Source organism: Phalacrocorax carbo, chromosome 2, assembly GCF_963921805.1.
Source record: "Phalacrocorax carbo chromosome 2, bPhaCar2.1, whole genome shotgun sequence".
NCBI classification, from domain to species: Eukaryota; Metazoa; Chordata; class Aves; order Suliformes; family Phalacrocoracidae; genus Phalacrocorax; species Phalacrocorax carbo.
The window spans coordinates 147,121,291-147,148,642 of NC_087514.1; the positions used below are offsets into that span (position 1 = coordinate 147,121,291).

At 37.7% G+C, this 27,352-nt stretch overlaps 1 protein-coding gene across 10 annotated transcripts in view; it reads right to left on the reverse strand.

The window, feature by feature from the left end:
• The window catches only part of NEBL (nebulette), a 273,257-nt gene that overhangs the window by 53,781 nt on the left and 192,124 nt on the right, over positions 1-27,352 (reverse strand). For 6 of the 10 annotated variants that reach the window (XM_064444759.1, XM_064444760.1, XM_064444757.1 and 3 more), the window contains 9 exons: positions 26,660-26,770; positions 18,700-18,801; positions 17,018-17,119; positions 10,018-10,125; positions 8,347-8,451; positions 5,466-5,570; positions 4,309-4,416; positions 3,258-3,368; positions 759-869 (listed from right to left, as the gene is read on the reverse strand). The exons of 2 other annotated variants lie outside the window; for them this stretch is intronic. In XM_064444759.1, coding sequence (XP_064300829.1) covers positions 759-869; positions 3,258-3,368; positions 4,309-4,416; positions 5,466-5,570; positions 8,347-8,451; positions 10,018-10,125; positions 17,018-17,119; positions 18,700-18,801; positions 26,660-26,770 — 963 coding nt within the window. The remainder of the gene's footprint in view (positions 1-758; positions 870-3,257; positions 3,369-4,308; positions 4,417-5,465; positions 5,571-8,346; positions 8,452-10,017; positions 10,126-17,017; positions 17,120-18,699; positions 18,802-26,659; positions 26,771-27,352) is intronic. 2 more of the 10 variants (XM_064444761.1, XM_064444763.1) reach the window with 1 other exon arrangement.

The window sequence follows — 27,352 nt, forward strand, 5'->3', positions numbered from 1 at the left end:
GATATTAAAATGTAATACTGAAATATTGTATACAATAGGGTTTTTTTAATAAAAAATTAAAAGTTTCTCAGGCAATGCTATTGCTATTAGTACTAATTTTTTTCTATTAGGGTTTGTCTCTGCCTGTGGAAAATAAGTATTTTTTTTATTTTTTTTTCCCCCAAAATCAATAAATATAATAAAAATATTTTCTTCTTACTTTTCCTGTTAATTAACTATTTTTTAGGTTGTACATTAGTTAGAAAGAAGGAAAATATCCTTCTATTCAAAGCAATGGTCTTATTACTTGCCGCATAAAGTTACAAGAAAAAGAGCAAAAAGACTTTCAGCCTTCCATCTCTATCTCATTCTGATGTGGAAATATATGTGATAAAATATATCTCTACTTCCCAAACTACTGTTTTTTGCAAAAAGTGTAAGTTAATCCATGAGAAGACATAATCTCTTTCTCCCTCTCTGCTAGAGGTGGAATGGCAGATGTTTTCTCCTAGCTTTCTACTATGTAAAACACCACGAAAAAGATAATCCTGGGAGTTACACCTTTTGACCTTTTGATTGCCTGAAAACCTGAAACATTTTTCGTAAGTTGGGGTTTTTTTAGAGCTGTTCTATATTCTTAAAGCAAAACAGAAATAGCCTTAGTTTTAATACTTATATAATTCATTGTAGATCATGTAAAAAAATTGGTATATTTTCAGTAGAGTATAACAAAGAGTGAACTTTCTGTGACATCAATAACCTTGACTTGGGTAACATACCTCATTCAGTATCTGAGCTGCGTTTTTCACTCTAATCAAATCTGGTGTATCTTCAAACACTGTCATTCCTTTTCCTTTCATCCCTTCTTCCAAATCTTTTCTATACTCTTTCTAAGGATTAAAAAAAAAAAATTCACCACACAAAAAAAAGAGAGAGAGATTTCTCCGTGTAATATTGTGTGCAAGATCATAAAAAGAAATTCCACTTATTAAATATCTGAAGGGTCCCTTTGAAATTTCTATGAAATATGAATTAGCTGAAGTACAGGTTTCATAGTTAGAACAATAAATTATGAAATCAAAAGGTACAATGTTGAAGAGTGAAAAGGTTTTAATGTAGCCACGTATTTTCGCGTTGTGCTCTTGGAAAATAGACCTCTCCTATACAGTGCTAGCACATTGTTTAGGGGCCTCAGCTGCCTCTCTACAGACATTTTAACTGCAGTAGCATTTGCTTTTACAGAAAAATATATGCTGTGCTGCAGGTTTTACCTCTGTTCCACTAATGGCATCACAATCAGGACGGATGCCCTGAACACTATACTAAGACCTGTTAAAGTGACTGCTTGACAAATTATAATGCAGAAGGAATATTCCTACCATATCACTTCTGTGCCCCTCAGACACTGCACTGGTATGATCTATCACCATTTAGCAACTGCAGCACCAGTACTCCACTGTTCAGTATAAAATTAAAAGCACACTAGAATGTGCCCATGGAAATTTGGTTCTTTTTCTTCTCAATTCTTAGAAAGCTGATGTAAGCCTGCTGAATTTGAAGTTTTGTAAGGACTTTTAATGGATTTTCCCATCCCTAGGTTTGGGTTAGGTTTTTTTAAGCAAGGAAACTAGAAAAAAATTAAAGAAAATATTTTTCAGAACTATTTCTATAGACATGAATTAACACTTCTAATCCTGTATTAGATTTCATATGCAGTAGTGAGTACCTTTGTCTCTGTATAAGCTCTTTATCTAAACAAAAGGAAACCAGGTATTTTTAAAGAAGCTTCCCTTTATCATCAGAAGCATGTCCTCATGTCCTACAACAAGCAGGAAACAACTGCTATTAATTTAGAGTTACTAAATTCAGCTATCTCTTCTGAAGGAGTTGTGAATGTGGTTCCAGGGAAGAAAGTTCTTATTGTTACAAAATGTGAAATAACTACAGAATCTCTACAGTGGGAAAGCAACAGAATAAACTGGAACACAGCTGACATGTTAGAAAAAAAAAAGTAATTGAACAAATATAACTCCAGGTTCTCCTTCATGTTTCATGCAGTATCTATCTAAAGTTTATTATGAACCTTTGCACAAAAATACTGAGCTACATCCTTGACTATGAAGAAATACACCATTTTGCTAGATCTTGAAAGACAGTAATTAATCTGACCTATGTAATCTTTGGTTTTGGAATCTGCTTCTTGAACGTGGATATAAAATCATCTGAAATTCATGCAGTTATGCACTAAAATACCGTTTCTGTTTTCTCATATTCTTCCCTTCTGGCTTACAAGCATGGTTTCCTCCCTAAATGATGAGTCATTAAACTTGAGGTAAGAATTAGGGAACATCTTAATGCTCATAGCGCTACGGAGGGAAGTTAAATCAAAATTTTCAAAGATGAACATTTACAGCACATCTGCAACTACGCATGCACTAACCACTTCTGTGGACATTCAGCAGGCAGCAAGACTAACTCAATGAAATGCAAGTATTTGCATTATTATGCCTACTGACTAGGGAAAAAGACATGTACACACAGAATGGTACTGCACAAACTAGACCTAGCTTGAGACTAGCATAGAGAAAACCTGCACCTTCTAACAAAATCTGCTTAAAGCACATTATGTAGTATCACAGCTGTATTATGGAATTTTGGTCTTCTTTATTTTCATCCATAACATGTATGATAGACAATTATTTCAATTAAATTAGTTAAAAGTGACTACACACAGCTCAAGGCGTCCATATAACTACAACAGCCTACCATAAACCTGAAGTAAGTACTAAAAGGAAAAAGTGCCATCTGGACACCAACAGAAATCTACCTTTCCACCCCTTCATCTCTCTGGAAAGCAAACACCAGGCCCTCTCCAAACCCTATCAAACAGATGTCTTTTGCAGCATGCCTGGAATGTCACCAAATTGGGGCTATTTGAGCCCAGGGGAGGAACAAATTCTAAATCTGAGGCCTCAGAAACAATGTCCTGCCAAAGATCCATTTTCTATGGAGTCATTTGATTTGTTCATTTTACTCTAGTTTTCTGGTTCAGGTGTGCTGAGCTTTATAATTTCCTTATATTTATAAGTAAACTTCAAAATTATCAATTCTTACTACAGGACTATTTAGAATATAAAATTACATGCTGCAATTTTTATTCATGAAGTCACTTTTGTATTTAGCTACCAAGTTAACTGTAAGTCGTTCAGCACGAAGTAGCTTGTAGAAATGCCGCTAATTGCTCAATTACATCTTAACAGAAAAAAAAAGTCCTCTACCTCTTTCAGAAGGCTAGTGACTTCTTTTATATGCAAGAACTCTGGGGTCTTGTCTAAATCCATTGAGGGTCTTCCCTTGATCCCTTCTTCAAAATCTTTGCGATACATTTTCTATTGAAGCAAAAACAAGTAGTTGTACATACATGTGCATTTCCAAGCATATTTCAGAAAGAACACTGTAAACAGACCCAGAAATTAGTTATCACATTAATAAGCAACTTCATTACTCAATTCATTACCTAGATTATCTATACAAGACACACACAACTTAGACAAAAATATGTATGATATTCCCAAAAAGAACGTTTAACCTGATCTATGAAAGAAATACTTGCTTGGTAGAGAAAAGTGAGGACAAATGGCACACAAGGTGATGTTTTTAAACACATCAAAGTTTCTACCAAGAGGATGAAATCATCTGTTTTTCATGGCACACAGCAAAAATAACAGAATCAAACTGCAGCAAAGGAGACAGGGAAATACACTCTCTCAGGATGGATGGTGAAGCATTGAACTAGATTGTCTGGGAGGTCACAAAACCTCCGCCATTGGAAGTTTTTATTAAAAAGCTAGAAAAATATGCCTTAGTCAGTGCTGTTCTGGAGTCCAGGAACAGTCCTTCCCCCTTTCTGAGCTCCCCAGGCTGAACAGGCAGCACCACATTTCACTTAAGGCACGGGGTCAGACTGGGCTTTGCAACTTCACTCACTCCCAGCTGAGAACCTTCCCACATTAAAGATGGAATTAAAGGCAAAAAGTTAAGAAGTTAGTAATCTCTGATCTAGATGACCTCTTGAGCTTCTTCTCAATTAAATGATGCTACATACAACCTCTATTGTTAGCACCAATGGCCTTTCGAAAAAAACAAATTTGAAGGAAGAACTGAGCTACAGAATAGCAAAGAGACCTACTCAGTTCTAATTCTACCATATCCTCAATTCATAAAACCTTTACAATCTGCTTCATCCATTTTCTTAGTCTGAGTACAAGATGTCTGTTATCTTCTCTGTTGATCTAAATTTTGCTAGTTCAAGCACACAGGTTTACTAACCTCACTTTGCATCTTTTGAGCCTCCTTTGAAACTTGATACATTGGGGTATCCACAAACTCCAGCATTGATCTGCCTTTACATTTTTCATAATTCTCTTTGTACTTGACCTATGAAAAGGAAAATAAATGCTGTTAACAGCTGAGAGAATGTGAGATCTGATTGCTTGCTATGGCGACAGACATATCCTGTCTTAGCCGTACTCCTTAGAGGTTTTGACTTGGAAGAATCCTACCAAATTAAACCTGTTGGAGAAATAGGGCAGCTAGACAAGGAAATTTTTTCTGGAGTCACTTATTCCTTTGCTACAGAATGTTGGACCTAAAAATGGTGAACTTTGAAGACAGCAGGAGTGAGGGGCATCAGTCACAATCCTTAAAGCAATTGCATGATTTTGGCTGAATGACCTGTCTGAACAGTTGGCAGCTTTCAGTAGGATCCCATTATGTTTCCATTAAACAATATATTTACTGTAGCAACAACAAAATCTGTTTCGCAGCCAGGCCCCACAGGTCTCTCCTTCAAGCTCAGGAGCACCATTCTGAAATGCACTTTTGCTTGTTCCTGTGGAAAGGAAAACTACTGTCTCAGTAGAGACTGATCTTGCACCAACATTCCCCTCACAGCTACTGATGACCATGACCTTAAAGCTAGTAGTAAAATCACATTGAAGGACAGAGGGTTAAGACACCAACATACAACTTTTTCTAACTCACAGAACAAATACATTTTGGAAACCTGGAGAAACCATCAGAACTTGTTTGTTCCCACTCTTGATTAAGATGGGCAAACACATTATTTAGCTCAATCAATCAGCCTGTGATTTGGTAGACTATTCTACACAAGCCATAAAGGAAAGCAAATAGCTACAAATCAAAGTATACAAGTACAAATTCAGAATAAGTACCACTTCAATTTATTTGTCTCTTCAAAACTAATAATGTCTGAATTTGAGAAAAGTGTCAATCTCTTTCCTTGTCAGGCTTCTGCACTAGGTTCGGGTCCTGCAAAAACACTCTCCTCTGCCCTCATGGGATGCTTCTGATTACAGTGATGTACAGTGCATATTCAATTTGTCATGCAGTTTTGTGCCTGATTTAATCACTGTTAGAATGCTGCATTTTTTCTCTCTGCAAGATGTATTTATGATTGCATATACCTGACTTTGAAGCACTGCATTTTCTTTGTGATGGATTTGTTCAGCTGTATCCGGGGTGAAATGATAGAAGCCCTTGCCTTGCTTAAATGATTTCTTATATTCATACTGAAACAAAAGATATCCAAGAATGTTTTCAAAAACAAAATCCAGAAGGTTTTGCAATTTAAATACCATTTAAAATAACTATGGGAGAAACAGCATAAAAGCAACTATATTTTAGGCCTCCCAACTCAGGAGTTCTACCGCTAAATTTGAATTTAGAATATTGTGATGAAATGAGAAAAGAACATGATAAAAAAAAAAAACTTTTGTAAGCTCCTAGAGAAAATGCATGTCCCGCTCATCCGAAAATCAAATGTTTATGTTTGCTAGAAAATAACCATTATTATTTACATCTGAAGTACAAAGGAACACATATGATGGTCTGCGGTTGCCTCCTAGTGGAAATAATTATAAACGTCACAGAACAAAATCACTTCTGTAGTGGAAATGAAAATTACTTCCATCTACAGATACGGACTTCATATTTCTACTCCATTCCTCAACTAATGGAACAGAAAATAATTCTATAAAATAAAATTAGGTAAATCGCAGAACTTTTTGCTACACTAAACTACAGGCACCAGATTCAGTCTCTTATGTCCTATTTATTCACCCTGTGCCATAAAATGAAACACATCTAAGTTCCTCTTTTTTTTTATACCCTGTAGTTCATTAGCATCTCAAAGTCTCTACAAAAGAAACAGATTTAAAATATGCAAAACAATGAACTAGCTGTTGTACATATATCAAAGTTTTAAATTTTAAGTCTTCATAGTTCTTTACAAAGAGAATTACATGTATGCCATATGAGGGTAAAGCTCCACCTTGCGAACTCTCTTCCTCATCAAAATAAAGAAAACCAGATGACCTTGACCTGTCAGAATCAGTCTTTTTTTGTCCAAATATGCGGATCAAGCTTTCCTTGTAAGTGCTGGAATTTATTCCCATGGAAGCTGGGTATTGGTATTATAGTATGTGTGTTTCATAAAGTTGCACACATTTCTACACTCTAGGTCAATCAGCAAACAAGTTCAATCATTCATATATAGTTTATGAGTTTGTAACCTGTATGGTTAATTAATGTAACACACCAGGGCAGGTGTGGCTATGTTATGCAAAAGATGAAGAGAAGCATAAAGTTCAAGGGAGAAAGGTATACTACAGCAAAATTGGGCAATTAGGAAGAAGCTCTGTGTTTCAGAGGGTAAAAAAAACCCAAACCAGACCATGCAATCAGTCTTTGGAAATCAGTTAATCGCGCAGTCAGAAAGACTGTTTCATACAGTGGAAGCAAACTTCAATAAAGATTTGTATGATCGTGGTGAGACAAGGAGGAGAACACAAAGAAGGTATTGGAAAAGCATGGAGAAAGACAGGAGACTAAGCCATGTCAAAATCAAAGAGATGACATGGGGAGGACAAATCTGAAAAGGATTTTGAAAATGGGATTTCTGTAGAAGAAAAATAGCTAGTGGAGGCCTTAGGGATTGACAAAGCATTCTTCTTCCTGCTCACAGCAAGAAAAAGTATCCACCAGCATCTGGACAATGCAAAAATCAGAGGCTTAGTATTTATGGAGTCCTCAGAAAAAGGGCATAGACAACATGAATCAACCCTTCCTGGGCAGCAGAAAGAAATACATTTTGCAAGAAGTGAGCTGCCTTAAGGGAAATACCAGGTTTCTATCTCATTAGAGTTAAGATGACAAATTGATGAAGTTCATTCTGAGGGTGTTCCATTTAATCAGCAAAAAGAATGCCAATCTTACTTTACACTGAAGGAAACCAGAATTAGGCACATGAAGAATGCAGGAAGTGAAAGCTATGAACACATTTATTACCCACACAAAAGGGGATAGTCAATGTTAGCTTCACATATCAGAGTGAGACAGATAAAAAGCAAGCTTCAATTCACGAAAGCGCAACCCAAAAATACAGACATGAAGGCTGGATTATTTTAGACAAAAGCTTCCACAAGCAGAAGATGACCCAGTATGCTCCTAGTCATTAGAGCTTTGTGTGTGAAGTGCTCGCCTCCTGCTGACTGTGAACAACCTTCCTTCCCAACACCACCCACTCACACCTTTCCACAGCAGTTCTGCAGCCCTTCTCTTGTTTCTGGAGTAAGATGACAAATGCAGCTAACCAGCCTATAAGCACTGCACATGTAGCATAGGTGCTCTTGGACTGGGAGAGAAGCTTCAGCATTGCACAGAAGCCAGGGGTTTCCTACCTCTTCCTCCCCATTTCAACCCCCATTACTATCATGTGTCAGACCACCAGCCCTATCGAGGGCCATGTCTATGTCTTGTTATGTGCCGGAATGGAATATGTGCCTATTTCCTGACCCAGTGTAGGAAGCCTCAGACACTGATGAAGGAAAAAAGGCTTAGATGGAAAAACTCTAAGGGAAGCTAGCACTCGAGAGGCTGTTGATGGGAGAAGTCCAAATATTAAACTAGCATTATGGTCACTTCTGTACAGAGACTCGCAGATGAAAGCAGTAAGACCTTAAGCAAAACAAGATTTGCAAGGAAAGAAGTATCTTAGATCAACAAAAAGACAGACAAGGTTTCAGACACATAAGAAGCAATGCTCAAGTACCAGAAGTCTGTGTGATTCTTATCCAGTATATTAGTTGTTCTAATAACTGAAATATGTCTCCCTAAAAGCCCTTTTTTCTTCACTACACCCCCCAACTACCATGGTTACAACAGTATAGTCTACTACATATGAGACCATGAAGGAAGTACCAAAAATTTATGCATTTTGCACTGACAATACATACTGCATTCCTTACTACATACATTTCTCAGATCATTTTTGTATAGGCAACTTACATCGCTATGCATTTTGCTGATATTTAAAGCATGGTTTAAATATAGCAGGTTTGGTAGATCAGAGGCTGGATCATGTAGGCTTTCCAAATCTTTCTTGTAATTCACCTGGAAAAAGAATTCAGGTTATGTAAAATAAAGATTAACACAATAATTCACAGCAATGTATTACAGTGTGGCCATCCAGAAAGAGAAAGCGTTAAGTGCTTGCCTGAACAATCTCTACCAGCCACTAGATGGTGGTCATTTACTATTATTTGGAGGAAAAGGAAAAATCAATAAAGGATACCTTCTACTGAGCAAATATTTGGAAACTACTCAAACTTTTCCTCAAAAAGGACACTTACAACAAAATCACACTTTGTATGACTTTTCAGACTAGAAAGGAATTATTATTTTTAATTTTTTCTTTTTTTCCCCCTCTGCAGAAAATTTAAATCAAAAGTATCATCTTCAATACCTTGAGTTTACTCATTTTAATCACTGTTGATTCTTGTTCTTTTTCTCTTGATTCAGGAATTACACTAACTGTCCAAATAAAGAAGTTGTACATAAAACAGTTAAAGGGAAGTTCTCCTGGGTATTTTATTTAATGCAGGTTGCTTTCAGCAAAGATAAGCAATATAGTCACATAAGGCAAAAGGTCACCGCTTCATGAATTGGCAGAAGATAACAATTTACTAGCCCATAGTAGGATTTTCCATACTTCAGATGGCTGGATGCCAATCTCTACAGGAAGAAGACTAGCCACCTTACCTATCTTGGATGACAAATATTTTAAACCAATACCTTTAGGCACCTCAACATATATATCCTGTTCTTCACTGATTTAGGCAGACTTCAAATCAACAATACTCCATTTTAATATCTCTTATATTATTATTTACTTCAATGAATTTTTTACTAAACATTGCGATTTTGGAAACAATTACATATTCTGTGAAAAAACTCTGGCCCTTCCCACACCTGGCCTCTCCTGTTCCCATTGGGTGACGCCCCATGCTTTGGAAACAGCAGACTACAGAAAGAAGGCTGGGATCATGGCCTCAAATAAGAGCTCACATATTTAGCATTAGACACACTGTTAAATATATCATCCCAGCAGCTTTATGAGTAGATATAGATGTTTTCTCCAATCTGGGTCCAGCAGCAGGCACCCATTGCTGAATCTAGTGACTGCTGGACTTTGTAATATCATTTAGAAGATCCACCAGCAGAATGAAGTCTAAAAGATAGACATCCAAATCTAAGCTGCGCATGCAACCTCCTTCTACAATCACTGGAGAGAGGCCAGCACTTCACTCCTCTAAAGACAGGCATCTACAACAGCTCAGAATTGCCCTCCAGACCTGTTTACTTCTTTTCCAAAAACAAAGGGACTGAATACAAGGCAATTAGCTGAGAGTAAACACTCATACCTTTTGACACACAAAGTTAAGCAAGATGAATCTCATCGAAAAAGGTTACAAAAAACTGCTGGGCCTTGGAGAAGAGCTTTGTCAGCAGCAGAGGAAGAAATGGATAACATGCTGTACCTGCTATACGGACACAATGTATACCAGAGACTGCTGCTTAGAGTAATTCATAAGATGGAAAAAGAAATTCTGCTTGAAAACAAATGTTAGGCTTTTCAGGATATAAATGCATGTTAAAATACAAAGCAAATTCACTCACATCACTTGCCAAGGTGGATGCAATCTGTGCTTGCTTGAAGGAAGCACTGTCAAGAGGATTGTACCGGTGGCTCTTCATTTCCTTACTGAACTGCTCTTTGTATTTCACCTTCCACCAGAACAAACATATCTAATATTAACATGCAGCACTTAAAGAAGGCACAGAAAATTCAGACTACAAAGAAGCTTATTAAAGGCAACTGCCTTATCCATAAATCTTTAAACAATGACGATGTTCAAGAAGCTCAGTTTAGCCACACCTGTGACTGTCTTGTGCTGGTTTCAAAGTAATTTTTATGTATCTGAATTTTACTAAAATAAAAAAATAATTTTAAGATTGTCATATGCAATTACTGGTGCTGAAGGATTTACAAAAACGAAAGAGAAACAAAACCATATGACTCACCTGAGTAATCAAATAAAGCAGAACTGTTTGACTAGTAATAATAATCTACTTGCTAAGAATCATTCGATTCATAATTAACATCAAAAATGTGTTTTTAATAAAAGAAAAACTTACAAATAAGTTGTAAAATTTGTAAAATAAATCACTTGTAAATTTTTCAATCACTTGAAAGTGGGAAATCACACTCAAACCTCCCAATTGGTCACCCTCCCACTTCCAGGTCCATATGTCACTTGCTCTGTGCTCGTCTATCACCAGAGCCCCCAGGTCTATTCTTAATTCTGCCAGAAATTTCCCATGAGACCCCGAGGAATCTATCTGTAGTATAGTCCCTTCTTGGGGGACAATATCCACCTCATTACAGTGTTAGAAAGCATAATTAAATTACTGTCTGCCATCACTTTCACTGTCTTTTCTTCTTGTTCAAAAGAAAAAGGGGGAATGACAAGATACGTAAGAGGAAATGAGCAAAACATAAATGTTGAGACAATGGCATTAAAAGTAAATAAAATCACAAAAATCCCGTAAAACATGCTGAAGAACTGAATTCAGAATCTGAAAATACAAAATCGAAGAAGCTGTAAATCTCTCTCCTTTGCCCGCCTTGTGCATGATCATCAAACATCTGGAGACTTTGCACACATGCCTTGCTTCATTCCAACAGCTGGGCATAATGGAAGAGAATAAAGTTCAGTCTGAATTATGCTGCTTTCATGAATGTTAGTCAGACACCTGATATCTGAGCCTATGCAACATCCATTATCATTTACCACACTCTGCATTAAATAAATACACGGCTTTTTCCTTACTCCTTTTTTCTCTATTCCCACATGAATGTCTGATAAAGTGGTTAAACCACCTCAAACAATCTCCTTCAAAAATTATTTTTTTCTCAGCTTTAGTTGTGGGAAGATTTTTTTTTTCCTTTTTTAGTTCTTCCTTGCCTCAAAAGACTCTCAACATGGTTTAGCTTACACAGCCTCATTATGTTTAGCCACAATGCCCAATATTTCATTAATCAGGATAACAAGAAAACAAAACTAAGCCACCCAAACAGAAACTGACCATATATGTTCAAGAACTACCTTATGATTCCAGCACTTATGTTAATTTTTAAACGGAAGGGAATGCTAAAACATTGTTACTTTTTAAGAGACCTTTATCTGAACACATAATGAACTTCATAGTCTTTCACACTAACTCTAGAAAAGAGTATCTGTTGCCTTCTGGTAGATTCATCTGGTTCGTATTGTTTGATATTTGCCTTGGCTTTGGATCAAGTGCAAAAGCATATATCTGAATACAAAGACACTGCCTTTGTCAAAGGCAAATCCACATTTCTGTACAAGCAGTGAAGGAATAAATCAGAGGACTTTTCTCTTTTAAAAGGTGTATCCAAAACTTGCCTTCTAATACAAATCAGGCAGTGCTGGAATATATGATTCAGAAAGCCTCCAAAACCAGGGATCAAGTCAGCATGGTGAGCTAAATTTTCTTTTACTCCTTGGGCATCAGCTCTCATCATAACATCATGCACAAGAGATTAAATTTCCAGCTACTGCAGGATGTCTTCTGCCCAGCCAGCAAATGGCCTCAAACTGTGCACGTGGACCAAATGTACAACATGGTCCTTGATATTCTTGGTAAGTGTGAAAACATCAGCGCCAAAGAGATCTCTCCTCGCAACTGGCTTGCCATCTTCCAGCCGCAGCCATTTCATGCCATTTTTTAAAAGATTTTTTAGCAATACATTTCAATCTAGAGATTCCAGTAATAAATCCTTGTTAGTGTCACTTCAGATCACATCACTGCCACCAAAGGAAAGAGGGGGACCCAGCAAACCCAGTCTTCACAGGGCTGGTGTCCTGGTCACAATGTGCAGGAGGGTCCCAAATTTAAGGATACTGCCCACAAATCCAACCACAGATGTTCCCATTGCAGTGAGGGATGTCTCAGTACCTCTAGGCCCTGCTGCCTTGTCCGGCTGCTCTGCTTATTGCCTTCACTCTCCTCCCCAACACCCCCGCAAATGTCACTCTGGGGCAAAATGGAGGCCGCACAATAATATCAGATGACCCTGGCAGTATCTCAAGAGAACTTCCAGCAGTAATTTAACTCTGACTTGTCATAGGGGATTAATCTCATTGAAAGCTACGCACACATTCACTTTCTCTTTTATCGGTATTTTCCTGTTTCCTTCTCCCTTTTGAAAGAACGCGTGGGGTGGAAGAGGGAGAAGAAAGAAGAACAAGCCCATGGATGAGTCACTGTGAAGTAACACACATGGTATTTACTCTTCTTTGGAACATGAGAAAGTTATGAATGCAGTTTGAAGGGGAAAAATACACCTGAGAGAAAGGGTTCTGATTAAAAACAAGGAGGAAAAATACTTCATCAGCATTTTCTAAAACATCTGAAGGGGAAGGTCTTAACAATGCTATAACAATGCTGGAAGAGCAAACAAAAAGTGGGAGTAGAAATGACAGTTGTTAGTGGAAGCTTATCTACAAGTTTCATCCTTAACCAAAAGCTTTACTTTAATGAGGGTTTAAAATGATGGCTACTTATTTACCATATTAATTAAAGTCTTAAGTTTGTTTATTTTTTTAGAGGGCATTTAGTGGGGGTTAATTTAAAAGAAATGCGTGTAGGCTGCTGTCTAATTCTCGCTGAAGAAAGATCAGACTTTGCAGGCTTTTAACACAACAACATCCCTGAAAAACCAAACTGGAATTAAATAAAGCCTGGATAAACAAACTTCTCATCGGCCTTGCACAAAACCTATAAAAGTCAGAATTGCAGCTGGACAGAGCAATGTCTTTTGAAGCTTTGCAGCAACATTCCTAAATCAAATCTGTAGTTCAAAGCTGTTCACACAGGGAGTGTTCAGTTTCAAAAGTGGATGACATCACCCACTGTTCAGATTTACAAAGAAACTACAAAAATTGAATCATTCAACCACTGGGATCCCAGGATGAAACAGACACTTGCAGCTAAAGCATTTCCTCATGACCATATGAAAACATATTAAAAAAAAAAGAAAAACCTGTCAGAGCACATAGATATTGAAGGAAATGTAACATAAACGAAGAGCTAAATTAAAATATTGGTTGCTAAAAGCACTAGCAGAATTTAAAGAAAAGGAAGACTGGGAAAATCCTAGGCTCCTGGTGTTGTTACATATAATCTCTTAGAAGGTATGTTTTGAAAAACATTTTACGTCTAACAGTTTTATCCCTGAAACAATAAGCACCAGATCCAGCATAAAATACAAATATCCAAAATTATTCATCATAAAATCAATTATTGAACACCATAAGTGGAATACTTCATATCAGCAGCTCTCTGAAAAAGCTAATAAAATACATTAGAAGACATAAAGAAGACATAAGCAAGAGCTTGTTGTTACAAAAAATAACCCAAATTATACAATGTACATCCAGCAAATTGACAAGCTTCATGTTTTCACAAGGGCTAACACACTTTCTGTTTTAAATTTGGTTTAAAAATCAACAGAAAGGGGTTACCACGTGCTGTGGGTAAATATACTAGTCCTGGGAGCTATTATTTTTGCTGCTGCTGTTGTCAAAAGATTTGTTAAATAAAAAAATGTAGGGGGAAAAAAGAGAAGGAAAAAAGGAGGACAGGGAGAGAGAGCAAGCACTGGTACACTGATTTTGTAGAGCCTTGAGTGCCAGTCAAACATTAACACGATTTTCTTCACTTTGTTTGCCTTCCTGCTTGCCTTGATTGCTTTCTCCCTTCGTTACACCCACACTGCCTGACCTTTTCTTGCTCCTGTTCTCTATACTCCCTAAATTACCTACCCATATGCACCACATTAAAACATTTTATCATCCTCTCTTCCCATTACATCCATCAGAATTGTCAACTTTGCAAATTTGCTGTGAGGGTCAAATAACTAATATTTCTTTGCATGTCGCAGCTTACAGATTCATGCTATTAAGGGACATTATCAACTTTCAGCACAAAAAGTTTATAAAGCTCCCATTTGCTGAGAAACAAATTGAAACCCTAAAAGCCAGAAAGTCTGGAGACAATAAAGAGATCATTAACCTTACTGTTTTTTAAATCTCGTAATTGTTACAAGCCTGCTTCACAATCCTTGCACGAAGAGGACTGACATGACTGACCCAACATTAGGGGCTCTTCCTCTTCGACAGCACAGGTGCATTCCTCATCCTGCCCCACCACCCTGCTCTTTGGACACAGGGGTCATCTTCATTTTTCTATGCTCTTGATTTATGATCAGTGTGTCTAAGTGTTATGATGATTCAAATAATATATAAAAACATTAGACAACTCATGGCCATTGCCTTTCCTTCGGAGGAGGTGGAGAATTGCTGAGTGCACCTCCCCACTGCTGAAATCAGCATGTTATTTACAGACTCCATGCTGCTGTCTGCAGATGACTGGCAGAGGAGTGTCAAGTTGAAGCACTCCCTCCCTTTCTAGAAGTACATGGCCCATCACACACATTGCAAGCAGCCAGAAAAGTGTAGAGTGAGAAGAGGACGAGAGAAAGAAGGATCCTAAAACCTAGATCCAGGTGCAGTGACTGCAGAGTTTGGACCACCAAAGTTTAGTAAGAATCTTCTTTGCAAATAAAACTGTAAGCAAGCTTCATTTTGTCAACTGCTCCTCTCTTCCTGCCACACCTTCTGCACTATTTGAACTCTCTAGAGAAGTTAAAATTGCACACCAAATGCTCTCTTCCGCAGAAGGATCTCAGCTGGAACTGCTGCCATCCCAGGCCATGGCGGTGAAGAGACTCTGTTATAAGGCTTTCGCAGATGCAGCACGCATTGTCCAACAGGAAAAGCACATCTAACAAAAATGAAATTAAAAGTGCATTGATGAAGCCTGTGATACAGCTGGCTCAGCACCAGCGTGCAAGATGCCATGATCCAGCTGGTATTTTTTTTGTTGCGATTGTTGGCCACAACCTCAGGGGTGCCAGGCTTAGTGAGATGGAGAGGGCTATTGGAAAGTGATCCACTTTGGTCCCATTTGTGGTGACAGGCAGCTGCAAGCCCACTAGATTCTGAAATAGGCTGCAAGGAAAGGAGTGTGTAGACAGCCACTGAGTAGAAATAAAGGATACCACACAGTAAATTTATATACGAACACTTTTAAAAACCACTAAAGATGTTTGCTAAATGACAGGCAGCTCCCTTTCCTATAAGTGACAGCAGCGTAGCACTAGCTCTTCCTAGAAAGCACAGGTTGACTTCCAAGCCTGCACAATGCTAAACACAAAAGAATCTCTTAGCAGACTTGCCCATCAGCAGAGGAATGAGCACATGATCCATTACAAAATGAAAGATAGATATCTGTTTGGAAAACACAAACTAATTTTAATTCTGCACACATCACTAACAAAGCAATAAAACCCCACGTATTTTCTTCTTTTTCCTTTTCTGCAGTATTAATGCTTCAAAAGTTAATGACAGTTCAGTGTGAAACAGGAAATCATGTTGCAGATATCCAAGGACAACGTTTGGTGACAGCAAAAGGAGCTCAACCTCTTGCAAGCAGACATTGCACTGTTTTGCATCTTGTTATCTATGACACATTATTCTCATTTTATCCTAGTTCTACAGGTGATGTTTACTATCTAGCCAAATCACAAGTATTTGTTACACAACACTGATTTTTCAGACTGTTCTAGTGTATACACTACTACACTTGGGGGTTTTTGTAGTTCTGGGAAGACTGACACAGCCTTCTCCAATCAAAGGGTGTTATCTTCCTCCTACAGGAGGGCTGAATTTGTTCCTGGGTTTACAAAAGCTCTAAGTGCAGCCTGACAGGATTACTAGCTAGGATTATGCAAGGCACTGTTAAAGAACTACTCCTGAAGAAGAAAAAAAAAAAAAAGGAGAAAAAAAAACAGGTTAGCCGGCAAAAATCCCTTCTCACAATGTCAGGATGATCTGGAGTCGAATCTTATGGGTAGACCTTATGAGTAAAGACTCATAAGAGGAAAAGAGGGAATATTTGTGTTTTCAGCTTTCTTTTTAGTTATGGACTAATGTAATCCCTCCATTTTTCTTCTTTTTTGGTTTTTTTTTTTTTCCCCTAGGTTAATATATAACAGAAAGTAGAACATAAAAGGTTCAGTTTCAGGGGGAAGGTAGGCGGGTGGTTTATATGTCAGGCCAAATTCAGATCCCATTACTCACATTAGCAAGCAGTTACACAAAAGACCCCAGTTAGTTCAGTGGGATTAATCACAGGGTAAGGTTCCACTCAAACTGAACAAGTAGCAAAATTTGCCTCTAAATTACATACAGTCAATATTTTAGAAATCCTAGATAATCTGTATAATATACACCATCTCCACAAAAGACGAGTTGTAACAGTCAAGGTTCATTGTATTTTTGCATAAAAATGTATATTCTGTTTCCTAAGAATCTTATATTTACTGGTCATTGCAATACTGTATTAAAAGAGTTTGAGAACATAATCTTCATGCAATTAGAGATAATAATCTAAAAACCTAAATATTTTCTTGCATTACTAGGAACGAGATATCTGAATGAAGTCATTGTAAAATGACAGAGGATCTTACTTGGCTTAACAGTTTTGAAACTCCTTTAGCATGTTCAAAATCTGGTCTTCCAAGCACAGCAGGCTCCTTATTCATCTCTCCCCTTCCTTTCTTGTACTCAGCCTTACAAAAAATGAATATGAATCACTGTTAAATTGTTTGCTTTGTTTTACCAAAAGAAATGTAAGCATTAAAGCTAGTAGAAAAAGTCTCATTTAGCTATCTGCATTGACACTACTTTCAGAGCTGTTCTAATCAGCTCCAAAAAAAGCCCTTCTCAGGCTTCAGCTCCTTAACAACATAATATCTATTTATTGTAAACACAATGCACAGCATTCACAAAATTCAACTTTAACCAAATGCATAGCTTAAGCCTGAGAAATATTGTTCTCCCAATCAAGGCAGAATGAGTTACTGGGGCTCAGCATTTCTTACAACAGTCTGCAGTTTACACAAGATTATTTGTAGCAGCTGAAACTAGTCTTGAAACAAAACTAGGCTGAGGGGCAGCTTTTTTGAAATGTAAGGTCAAATTCCACTCTCAGTTTTACCACTGCAATCTTGCTGGATGTCAGTGAGGTTGCAATGGTGTAACAGAGCGGAATTAGTCCCACAGGGCTGGTGTTACGTGATCTTTCCAGCTGAACTGCCTCCCATGCAAATTGCTGCAATTTTTTTCCACAATGCATTAGAAAACAGCACAGATGAATCGACAATAGGTGCTTTGCGATATCACAGACTAAATTACCCATTGCCGAAAATAGGCTTCTTGCATTACTCAAGCACTGTGAATCAGCAAGGACACATCATAACAACAGAATGAGAGAAATAAAAGTCTCAAAGCCACTCTGAATCAAAGGGGACTTCAACAGCAATTAGTAAATTCAGGTGTTGAATATAAGACTTGGAAGAAGTTCTTGGTTTTCAGAAAATCCTGAATATTCAAAAGGCAAATCAGGTCTCTTACAACTGTCTCTCCATAGATTCCTAGTCAGTCTCACATGAAACTATCAGCAGTTATTTAAAATCTTGGCTCAGGACTTCTGATAGATATGTATTGTTTGAGTTATCTACAATAAAATATTAAACTGCATCACACATTGCTGCTTCTTAAACTGCTCCTTGACCTATCCATTAGCAAATGTCACAGTGGGAGGGAAAAGAATTTGAGAGGGGAGTTCAGGGAGGAGAGACCCCATGCAAGAGCCAGCATGTTTGCACAGCTCTCAGAAGGACAGTGGGGAATTGCATTTCCCTGTCACTGCTGGCCAAGATGGGAGGAGGAAGGGAAGTCCTGGGATGTGAGCCTTCTCTTATACTGAGGTGAAAAAAGGCCTGGTATGTCTTCTGAAGTGCAGTATAGCATATGGCTTATTTCAAAAATGCTTATCACGAATAAAGCTGAAACAAAATCAACTTTAGTAAGCTTCATGCTGTTGTTCGATCAATGGTCAAAAACTGCAAAGGTCATACTGTCAACGGCAGAATAGAAGAAACCCATAACTTTGTACTATAACAGGCAAGGGGGGGGAGGGGTTGTTGGCTTTGGGGTTTTTTAATCAAACCTCCATATCAGATTTGGGGTTGCAGGTTTTCTGCTCATAACATTTGAGAATTTCAGCAGCATTCTGAACAATCTGACTGAAACTGGAATAAATAAAATAACATGCCTAAAATACAAATAGAGTAACAGGAGAACATACATCACTTATTATCTTTGTTATCTCTGTTGCTATCTTTATGTCTGGCCTGTTCAGCACTTCAGTGTATCTATGAGTATCTTGCACATCCTTCTTATAGAATACCTGTCAAACAAACAAAAAAAAACAAGAACAAGTTATTTTAAAACAAAAAAAAATTATTTAAGTTTATAAATAATCTTTGAATGACCTATCAACTCAGCCATCAAATTCAATAGAACTCTGCCTAATTTATTCCAACACAGTCCTGCTTGACAGGGATTATTTAGTAAGACCCACACACAGGTTAACAGGATAAGGAAGAAATTCAGAAGCAAAAAATACAATATTAAAATGAAAAATGGTTTTGCTTAGAAGCACAGAAGAAAAGGAAAGCGCTGCAAAGACCTAAGTATTAGGTTTTATCATTAAATTTCACAGGACTTCTAAGAGTACAGCATTGTTTCTATGCTGTACCCTTTCTTAATGTAAACTCCCCCGCTATGATACTGAGCACCTCAGCCTAGCAGATTGCAGCTGCACTGAACAGGAACTGTAGTTCTACCACAGTGAACGTCTTTCTCAGCAATAGGCAGCCGTGTAGCCGGTATGTAATTCAATGACACAACTCCAACCCAGCATCTCCCCACAACTCCACTTATCTGCTCCTTTGCACAATCATGGGAACAAGAAGGCTGAGTGTTCCAGCATGTGGAGTACAAGACAATATTTCTGTTTGTGCAAAAACCACTACTATAATGAATAGGCTCAGAAAACTTTGGCCAGAAGGCTAAACCACAGGTCGGAGAGTCCAAACATTCTCCATTTAGCAAAGCAATCACAGGAACAGCATAGACCTCAGGGACTTTACAGAGCTCTTAGACCACAAGTTATCCTTCTCCCTCTCCAGGGTCTGTAGACTTTTTCTTCTCCCTTGCTGAAGCACATGTGCCAATCTAAGCTGATTTCCAAGAGCTGTCTTACTGAATTATTCTGAATGATTAAGAAAATCATCCCTGGTATTCAAAAGTGTCTGAAAAATTAAAGTTTCAGGCAAAAGTTAGAAAACATAAAATAAAGTCTACAGGAAATATAAAGTATCAGAATAATTCCTGCTTTACTGGAAGCCTTTTAGATTTTCTTCTGTTGTTTAACAAGGTTAATCAACCTCTCAAGATTGTATTTCACCATCAAGAAAGTCTTCAGCTTCAAGTTTCACTTATAACCTCCACATTTAGCTCCTATTTCCAATGTAAAGTTTTACTCTGGGTACAATGCAGCAAACTCAAACTGCAGCACCCAGCAACAAATATAATTTGTACAAGTGTTATTGTAAAAAGAAAAGTTAAAAAATCTTACTTTTTGGCAAATATTTTACAGGCAACAGGAAAGTAATTTTGCGTCCATATGGCTTCAGCTAAGTAGACAAGCTAAATAGGCTTCACTCGCTTCACTGTTGGCTGCTTGCCCACAAACAGATCTTAATTTTTAACCTACAATGAGTGATGTACAAGAGTAATCACTGATAAAATAAATAAATAAATAAATGGGTTGGATTAATACAGCCCAAAGTATCACCTACCAAGAAAATATGAACTGTTTCTTACAGCTTGTTAAAACCACTGGAAGTTTTGTTTTGGCTGGGTTTAGATTTCCTCTAATCTTTTAAGAAACTAGATGTACAGACAAGCATTTGCAATTCAGGGCTTTACATGAATTTACTTAATTATATGCTGTTCATCCTAATGACCACATGAGGTGAGGTGAAAACCACAAAGGCAGAAGAAACAGGTTTCTGAATGGCACCCTATCATCCATGTAAATTGCAAATTAAAGGCCAGCATATGTGCTCAAAATAGATATTAGGAATGGAGTGAATTTAACAACAGAGAATCAAGAATAGTGGTGATAAAGTTGAGGAAATGTGGTCACTTATTGCTCCCAAATGACATGATCATATAGTACATAAAATAATGGATTGTGGTTAATTTCAGGGGGAAAGGCGGGGGGAATAAGACAGTGACAGTCCTTTATATTTCACCATTTTCAATTATATGAGATGCAAGGCCAATTGCTATAGCTTTTCCTGAGTGAATTATTATTCTTCCTGCACCTAAACCAGTATACCTATTACTTATGTCTGAAGGAAAGTCATCTAGCATTTTACAAATGTCTGCAATATATATTTGCTCCATTCTGCAGCTTGTCATACTCCGGTGAGAATAAAAATGTTATGCAGCTGAACAGTAGTTTGTCAGAGGTAGGCCAAAGAAAGAAAAAATATGTTTCCCATTTCCTGAATAACCTCAGTCCCTGGATGCTGACCCTTTCCCATTGGGACAGGGGGCTGGCCTCTATTACACAGCTGCTATTCTATTCCATCTAGTGATTTTTTGTTGTTGTTTAATAGTGCTATGTTAGAACAGTAAAACCAGAGCTATTCTGGGAGAGCAGGGGAACAGATGTAGACAGGGTAAAGCAACCAGCTTGGTGCATGTACCCATAGGCCCCGAGAAGATGGAAAGCAGAGAAGCCTATGAGAGGGGAGAAGAGAAAACGAAGCCTGGTCAAGCAACAAAAGAAAGGAAACAGCAGGAGCACCCAGGGAAGGGGACATATTTTCTCCTGAGTTGGTTCAGCCCCTTACCAAGAGGCTCAAGCCCTGGCTGGAACCTCCAGGCATTACACAATGCCCTTACTCCACCTTCACTCCAAAGGATTGCTCAGGCTCTACCAAAAAACATCACCAAAGGCTCAAGAAGTACTCCTTTTTATGAGGACCATAGGTCTACAAAACATCTGTACAAACTGGCCTTGCATAGGAAACAGTAAATGAGATACTGACAGCTTGAGAATGAAAGACCTAAATGGAGAGTTACAGCAGACCAGTGTGAAATACAAGTAAGAAGCTTGGACAAAAGTGGGAAAAAACTATACCATCTCTAGTTTTCAGGTTGCAACTAGCACGTTACAAATAGTAACTAAATTTAAAGGATTTTTCTACCCCAATTTGAAATTACAATAAAAAGTATTTACACATTGTTTAGAGTTGCCATCCCTGGGGGTGTTTAAAAGATGTGTAGACATGGCACTTTGGGACATGGTTTAGGAGACATGGTAGTGTTGGGTTAAAGGTTGGACTTGATGACCCTAGAGGTCTTTTCCAACCTTAATGATTCTATGATTCTATTAATATTTTTAGAAAACAATTATAATCGGAACAAAAGCCATTTCTCATCTTTAATCCCAAATGTGATTACACAGTCTGAATTGCCAGTAGTTTTCAGAACGCATGGAAAACATTCAGGGCTTGCTCATAATTAGTAGACTAATTGTAATAGGGTCACATCTCCACCTCTTATAAAAAGGCATAAGGTCCACTGAGGATAAGTGTGCCAGTCTATTTACACCAGCTGGTGGTCCTGAAGATGCTTCACCTTTCATGATGGTGCCAGTGCAGTGGAATGCACTACAATGCTGCAAAGTAAATACATTTCTAACAAGGCTGCAAAACACCTCAGGTTGTCAATCAACAAGCTTCTGCTACATGGTGACCCAAGCACACATAGGTTTAAGAGACTCAAACCTTTCCTGCAGTCTTGTCTTCTCCCCTATTCCAATTCCAAAACTATTCCAAGCTATATATAATAAATTATTAAAACATGCACAAGCAGCTATGAACACATTTTGCCCTCTTGAGGTGCACACACAGATGTCAGCACAGAGCTGGGCACACCTACCTGCAAAAGAATTTGTCTCTTAACTGCTCACCCCTGCTTAGTGTTTTCTAAGGGCTGCAAGTCCACTAACTATGGGCCTATCAGGTGTGTCTCTGCCCCCTTTTCTCACATCTGCACCTTGGGGTCCATCAACACTAAAAAAATGACTAGCTGGTGACAATCATCATTAGCAACAGCATTTCTGATCCCACCTCAAATGGTGTTGAAAACTGTTTCCCAGCTCGTGTAGAAGACACGAACACATTTCTGGCCCAACTGCAGATTGATGCAGTCATCCTTTCCAGTAACAGGCTTGAAAATTGATTGGTCCCAATTACCTCAGGAGTAAACACAATTTTCAGCACCGGTTGGAGGTGGTCCAGGGGGACCTGCTGTTGACAACCACTGTCAGCAGAAAGTTAGTCAGTGAAAGGTGATTTTTCTAATGCAGATGCTGAACAGAGAGCCAGGAGAAGCTTGGCTTTAACAAGATCTGCATCAAAACAAACATCAACATTTTAGTTTGTTATTGATGGTGTTTAAGCACATCAAGTTAAAGATCTGCTGATTTGGTCTTATCAGAAAGAATGTATTTTTAATGGATTATGACTGCACAATATACTGAACATGAAAAAAGCTTACGCCTAAGACAATACAGACCTCTTAAATATTCAAATTTAGATGGTCAATGAAACATTATATATTACCACTACTGACATCATACAGACTTCAAAGAGAAAACATATACACAAAAAGTTTGCCCAACCATCAACTAACATTTTAAAAGCAGCACTGTTTCATACATAAGGGAGAAGATACCAGGGCTCCAACCTCAGATCTGCAAACTGCCTTTTAAATGTCTACAGATGAGTCTATTGCAGGTGTCTTATTTGTAAAATCAGAACACCGTTTCCTTATTTAATGCAATGTAATGCTGTGAGGAGAATCAATAATATTAACTGAGCAGAACATATAAATTGTTGTACAAATACTTAACTTTGGTTTGCTGTTCATAATGCCCAGTGATGGACCAGGTCATGGAACAGGCAAAACTGATCCACAGCTTTGAGTATCTTCATCAAATGCTATGGGCAGCTTCTACCCAGGAACAATGCAGCAAGTGTTTTCTTTGCTTTAGAAACTTGTCATGTCATTTCACTGTTTAGTTACGTTCTTCCATCCATTCGATCCTCAGCCACACGTAAGATGAACCACTACTTTGTTACCTGATGGTTTTCTAAGAGCCACCACCTAATTTTAGTCCTAAATTAGGAAACTTCTAGACGAGCCAACTGACATCAGGTAAATGACAGGCATAAAGTAGGCTGACGGTCCCTACTTCACTTTTTCTCCAAATGCCTTTGTGTGCCAAAGTCACATCATTAACACTGACTTCACAAAACACAATTTATAGAGAAAAGTAGTCTGTTTTGGATAAATGTGTTCGTTCAAGCATTATGTAGTATTTAAATAGTTTTTCAAGTAAATTCCCTATCATTAAAAAAGTCACTTTTGTTCTTCTGAGATCAATTTTCTTCAGTCTAAGTATGAGGAAGAGAAAATATTTTTCTTATACATGATCACATTGTTCGGGAGATTTTACAGTATTTCCCTATTATGCAGCTTCAGCCCACAGTTATACAGAGTGTTAATGGTATTCAAAGTGGTGTGAAGGCCTACAGCACATGACAGTTTCAAAATGTCAGCACCAATGTATTCTAAGTTGAATACAGTCTTAATTTTTAAAGGAAATCGCACATTTCACAGAGTTGAGTATAAATGTCAGCCTTATTTTAAGGCTGAGTAAATAGTCTTAAACACATCCTAATCCTATTAGATGCAAACCCTGCATGTAAAGGTTGAATTGAATTGGCAGAGCATTGTAGGTAAACATGCATTCTGCTCCCATAGGTATACTGTACTGAGTGGTGGATAAAAGAGCTGTGTCCTTCTACTCCCCCAGTAGTTTACCTCCTTTTTCCTTGGACTTTCAAAGCTGTGATTCTAAAAATAGCCTGAAATAGTTCAGAAAGACAAACCCTCCACATTTGGGATGCTCACTATTCCACACTCTGACTCAAAGACGAAAATCACGTGGCTCTTAATTAAACCTGTACTTGCAAAACAAGAAACCCACAGCTATTCACCAGGGTGCCCAAACAATTACCTGCAGGAGCTGTGTAACTCTGCTGAACAATAACTGCACTTACGTAACTTGCTTCTTTATGTGTGATAAAGATATAACTCCATTGCACTGCAGCTCCCCGTGAACAACCAGAAAGAATCTGTTCTTCAGCAGATGAAACTAACAAGTTAGTTTTATGTTTGACATGGAGGGTTGGTTTGATTTTTTTTGAAGTTTTCTCAGGCTGAAAATAATTTCCTTCATATTTTTTCATTATTTTTAACATGCTGTTAAAAGTTCTCATTTATCAAAACATCCTTCCCTCCTATGTTTGCCCTCATTTCCTTTTTTTTTTTGCTTGCTTTAAGGGTGAAAGAAGATAAAACAACTAAATTTCATTTACTCTCACATCTGTACCCTGCTCTCCTTAATTCTGTTAGCAGGTGATGTACAGCTGTAGAAGGGGTTTTGCACTAGCATACTAATCTTCAGACCATGATAAATTTGATTCAAAAACTTGTCTCATATTCCTCCTGGTCCCACCACCTTCTCTGAGAGGGATTCCTACCTCTCTTCCCAATATTATTTCTCTCCCTAGTAATCCACCATCATTCCTACTGCTAGGTACAAAAACCTCTTGCTTATGGGGAAAGAAGTTCATGTTCCCAGCTCCTACCCTCCATCAATCTGACATCCTGATGCTTCCAACAGCAGAGACGGCCAGAGTTTGACAGGAAGAGGGAATTCTGTAATCAAGGCAGGTTGCAAATTACCACTGGGAGTTCCAATGCAGGTATTTCCCAGCAGAAGAAGTAGTTATTCTTCAAACATAATGCTTCCCTGAAGTTCTCCAGCAGCCTTTTAATCAGCGGCCAGCTGTCAGGATTCTGCACACATGGATATACATCTAACATTGACATTTAGCTTTCAGCCTACATAAACTAAGAATGTTTGTTACACTGTCAGTAGGGAAGATAGGGTAAACTTAAGTTAATTCAAAATGAACACCCACGCTTCATTTCCATATTGTTAGCAGCAAACAAATATCCTATTTATCTGAGAAACAAGACTTATAAAATCGCATAGCTACTTGACATGATTCGCTTACCTAAGAATAATGGAAATGGATCATAACTTTAAAGGTATTTACATGTCAGCTGCTCTTACTGGTTTTGCATACCCTTTAAAATGGCCTCACTATTTTAGCCAATCTTCTAAAATTTACTTTTCTCAAAAGTAACCTTTTACAAAACCTAAGACATTTTTCTTCAAAGTTGTATTCATATAATTCAAGACACTAATCTTGATAACATTTCCACCCCTAGCAATGGTGCACTGAGCTAGTATAAGCTAGCTCAGCCATGAAATCAAATCTGACTTGAAACTAATAAAAAATTTAAATACTATTATTAGGCTTTTTATATCATGAAAACCTAAAGAACTTCAGGAAGTTAATAACCAGCTGTAGAAAACAATACAAAAAACCCAAACCTTTAAAAATATTTCTAAATACTCGAATTTATTTGTAAATTATTTAAGTAAAACTACAAGAACAAATACTTCGGTCAATAGCATCAACTAGTGCCAGGCATCAAACTGAACTCTATAGCTCGGATTCTGTACAATAAGTCATAAATTGTTCTTTGAAACTCATTTGATACGTACTTACGAGATGGGAACAAAGTGCATAAAAGTGTGCAAGAGCAGGGCAGAAACAGCCCCCATCTCTCCTATAAACAAAACCCTTGAAGAACTACCCAAATGTCGACAGTGTAAAACACTGAAACCATGCTAGTATTCATGTGAACGAAGAGCTTTATACACGTTTAAAGTACAGGTAGGTACACATGAATTCAGAGAACTTGTCTTTGTAATTTTATTTCAAACTGATAGCACTTAATAACAATCACTACTAATAAACAATAACAACTGCTTTCCCCTGCAGTTTAGGAGTCACGTGCCATTACTGATAGCATATTTTAAACACACATCGTGTCCCAGACTACTTCAGAGCAACTAATGAAAAAAAATACCAGCGAATGAAAAATGAAAATATTCCCTGCCCTATTCACCTCAGTTAGCTAGAGTAGATGTACCTACCCAAAACAAGAGAACTAATTTCAGATGGAGGAGTACTTACGTCACTCTGGTATTTATTGACTTCCATGGCATGCTTGATATCCGGAGGCTCCTTCATATGTGCATAATCTGAAGTTCCTTTCTCTGCATCATGTTTTTGTTTATAAAGCACCTGAGAAGAGCAACATTATACTTCTGTGATCTCAGCCGAGCAGGTATAATAATATGAGCTGGGTTAAACCTAGTGTCGTAGTGTGCTTGTATTCAGGAAGAAATGTAATAAATAATTAAGCTCCTCTAATGGAACCAGAACCATGAAACAAGAGCAGCTTCTACCCAAAACAGAGATATATGAGGCACAGTCAGCAGAGAGATTTATCTGAATCTGTAATTGCAGCAGAGGTATGAGTAGACAGGAGGAAGAAAAAGAAATCAACAGAAACAAAAATTTAACTTAACAAGGTGAGAAGACAGGCCAGGGAAAAGCATAAGGGAAAGTTCCTTTTGCTCAAAGCACACTTGAATCTATCAGCTAAATAAATATTTCCTAAGGTTTCATATTTTTTCGTGTTTTCAGAAAAAAAAAAAAGAAAAAATTTTGTGCATTTTGTGCATAAATAAACAGGTTTACATGAAATACTCATAGCCCAAACATCTATTTCTTCCACTGTTAGCACAATACACATTTTGACTAGCCCCCAGCTTCACAAAGGAAAATAATATTTACATTCAATTGTCATCATGGTAAAGGAAA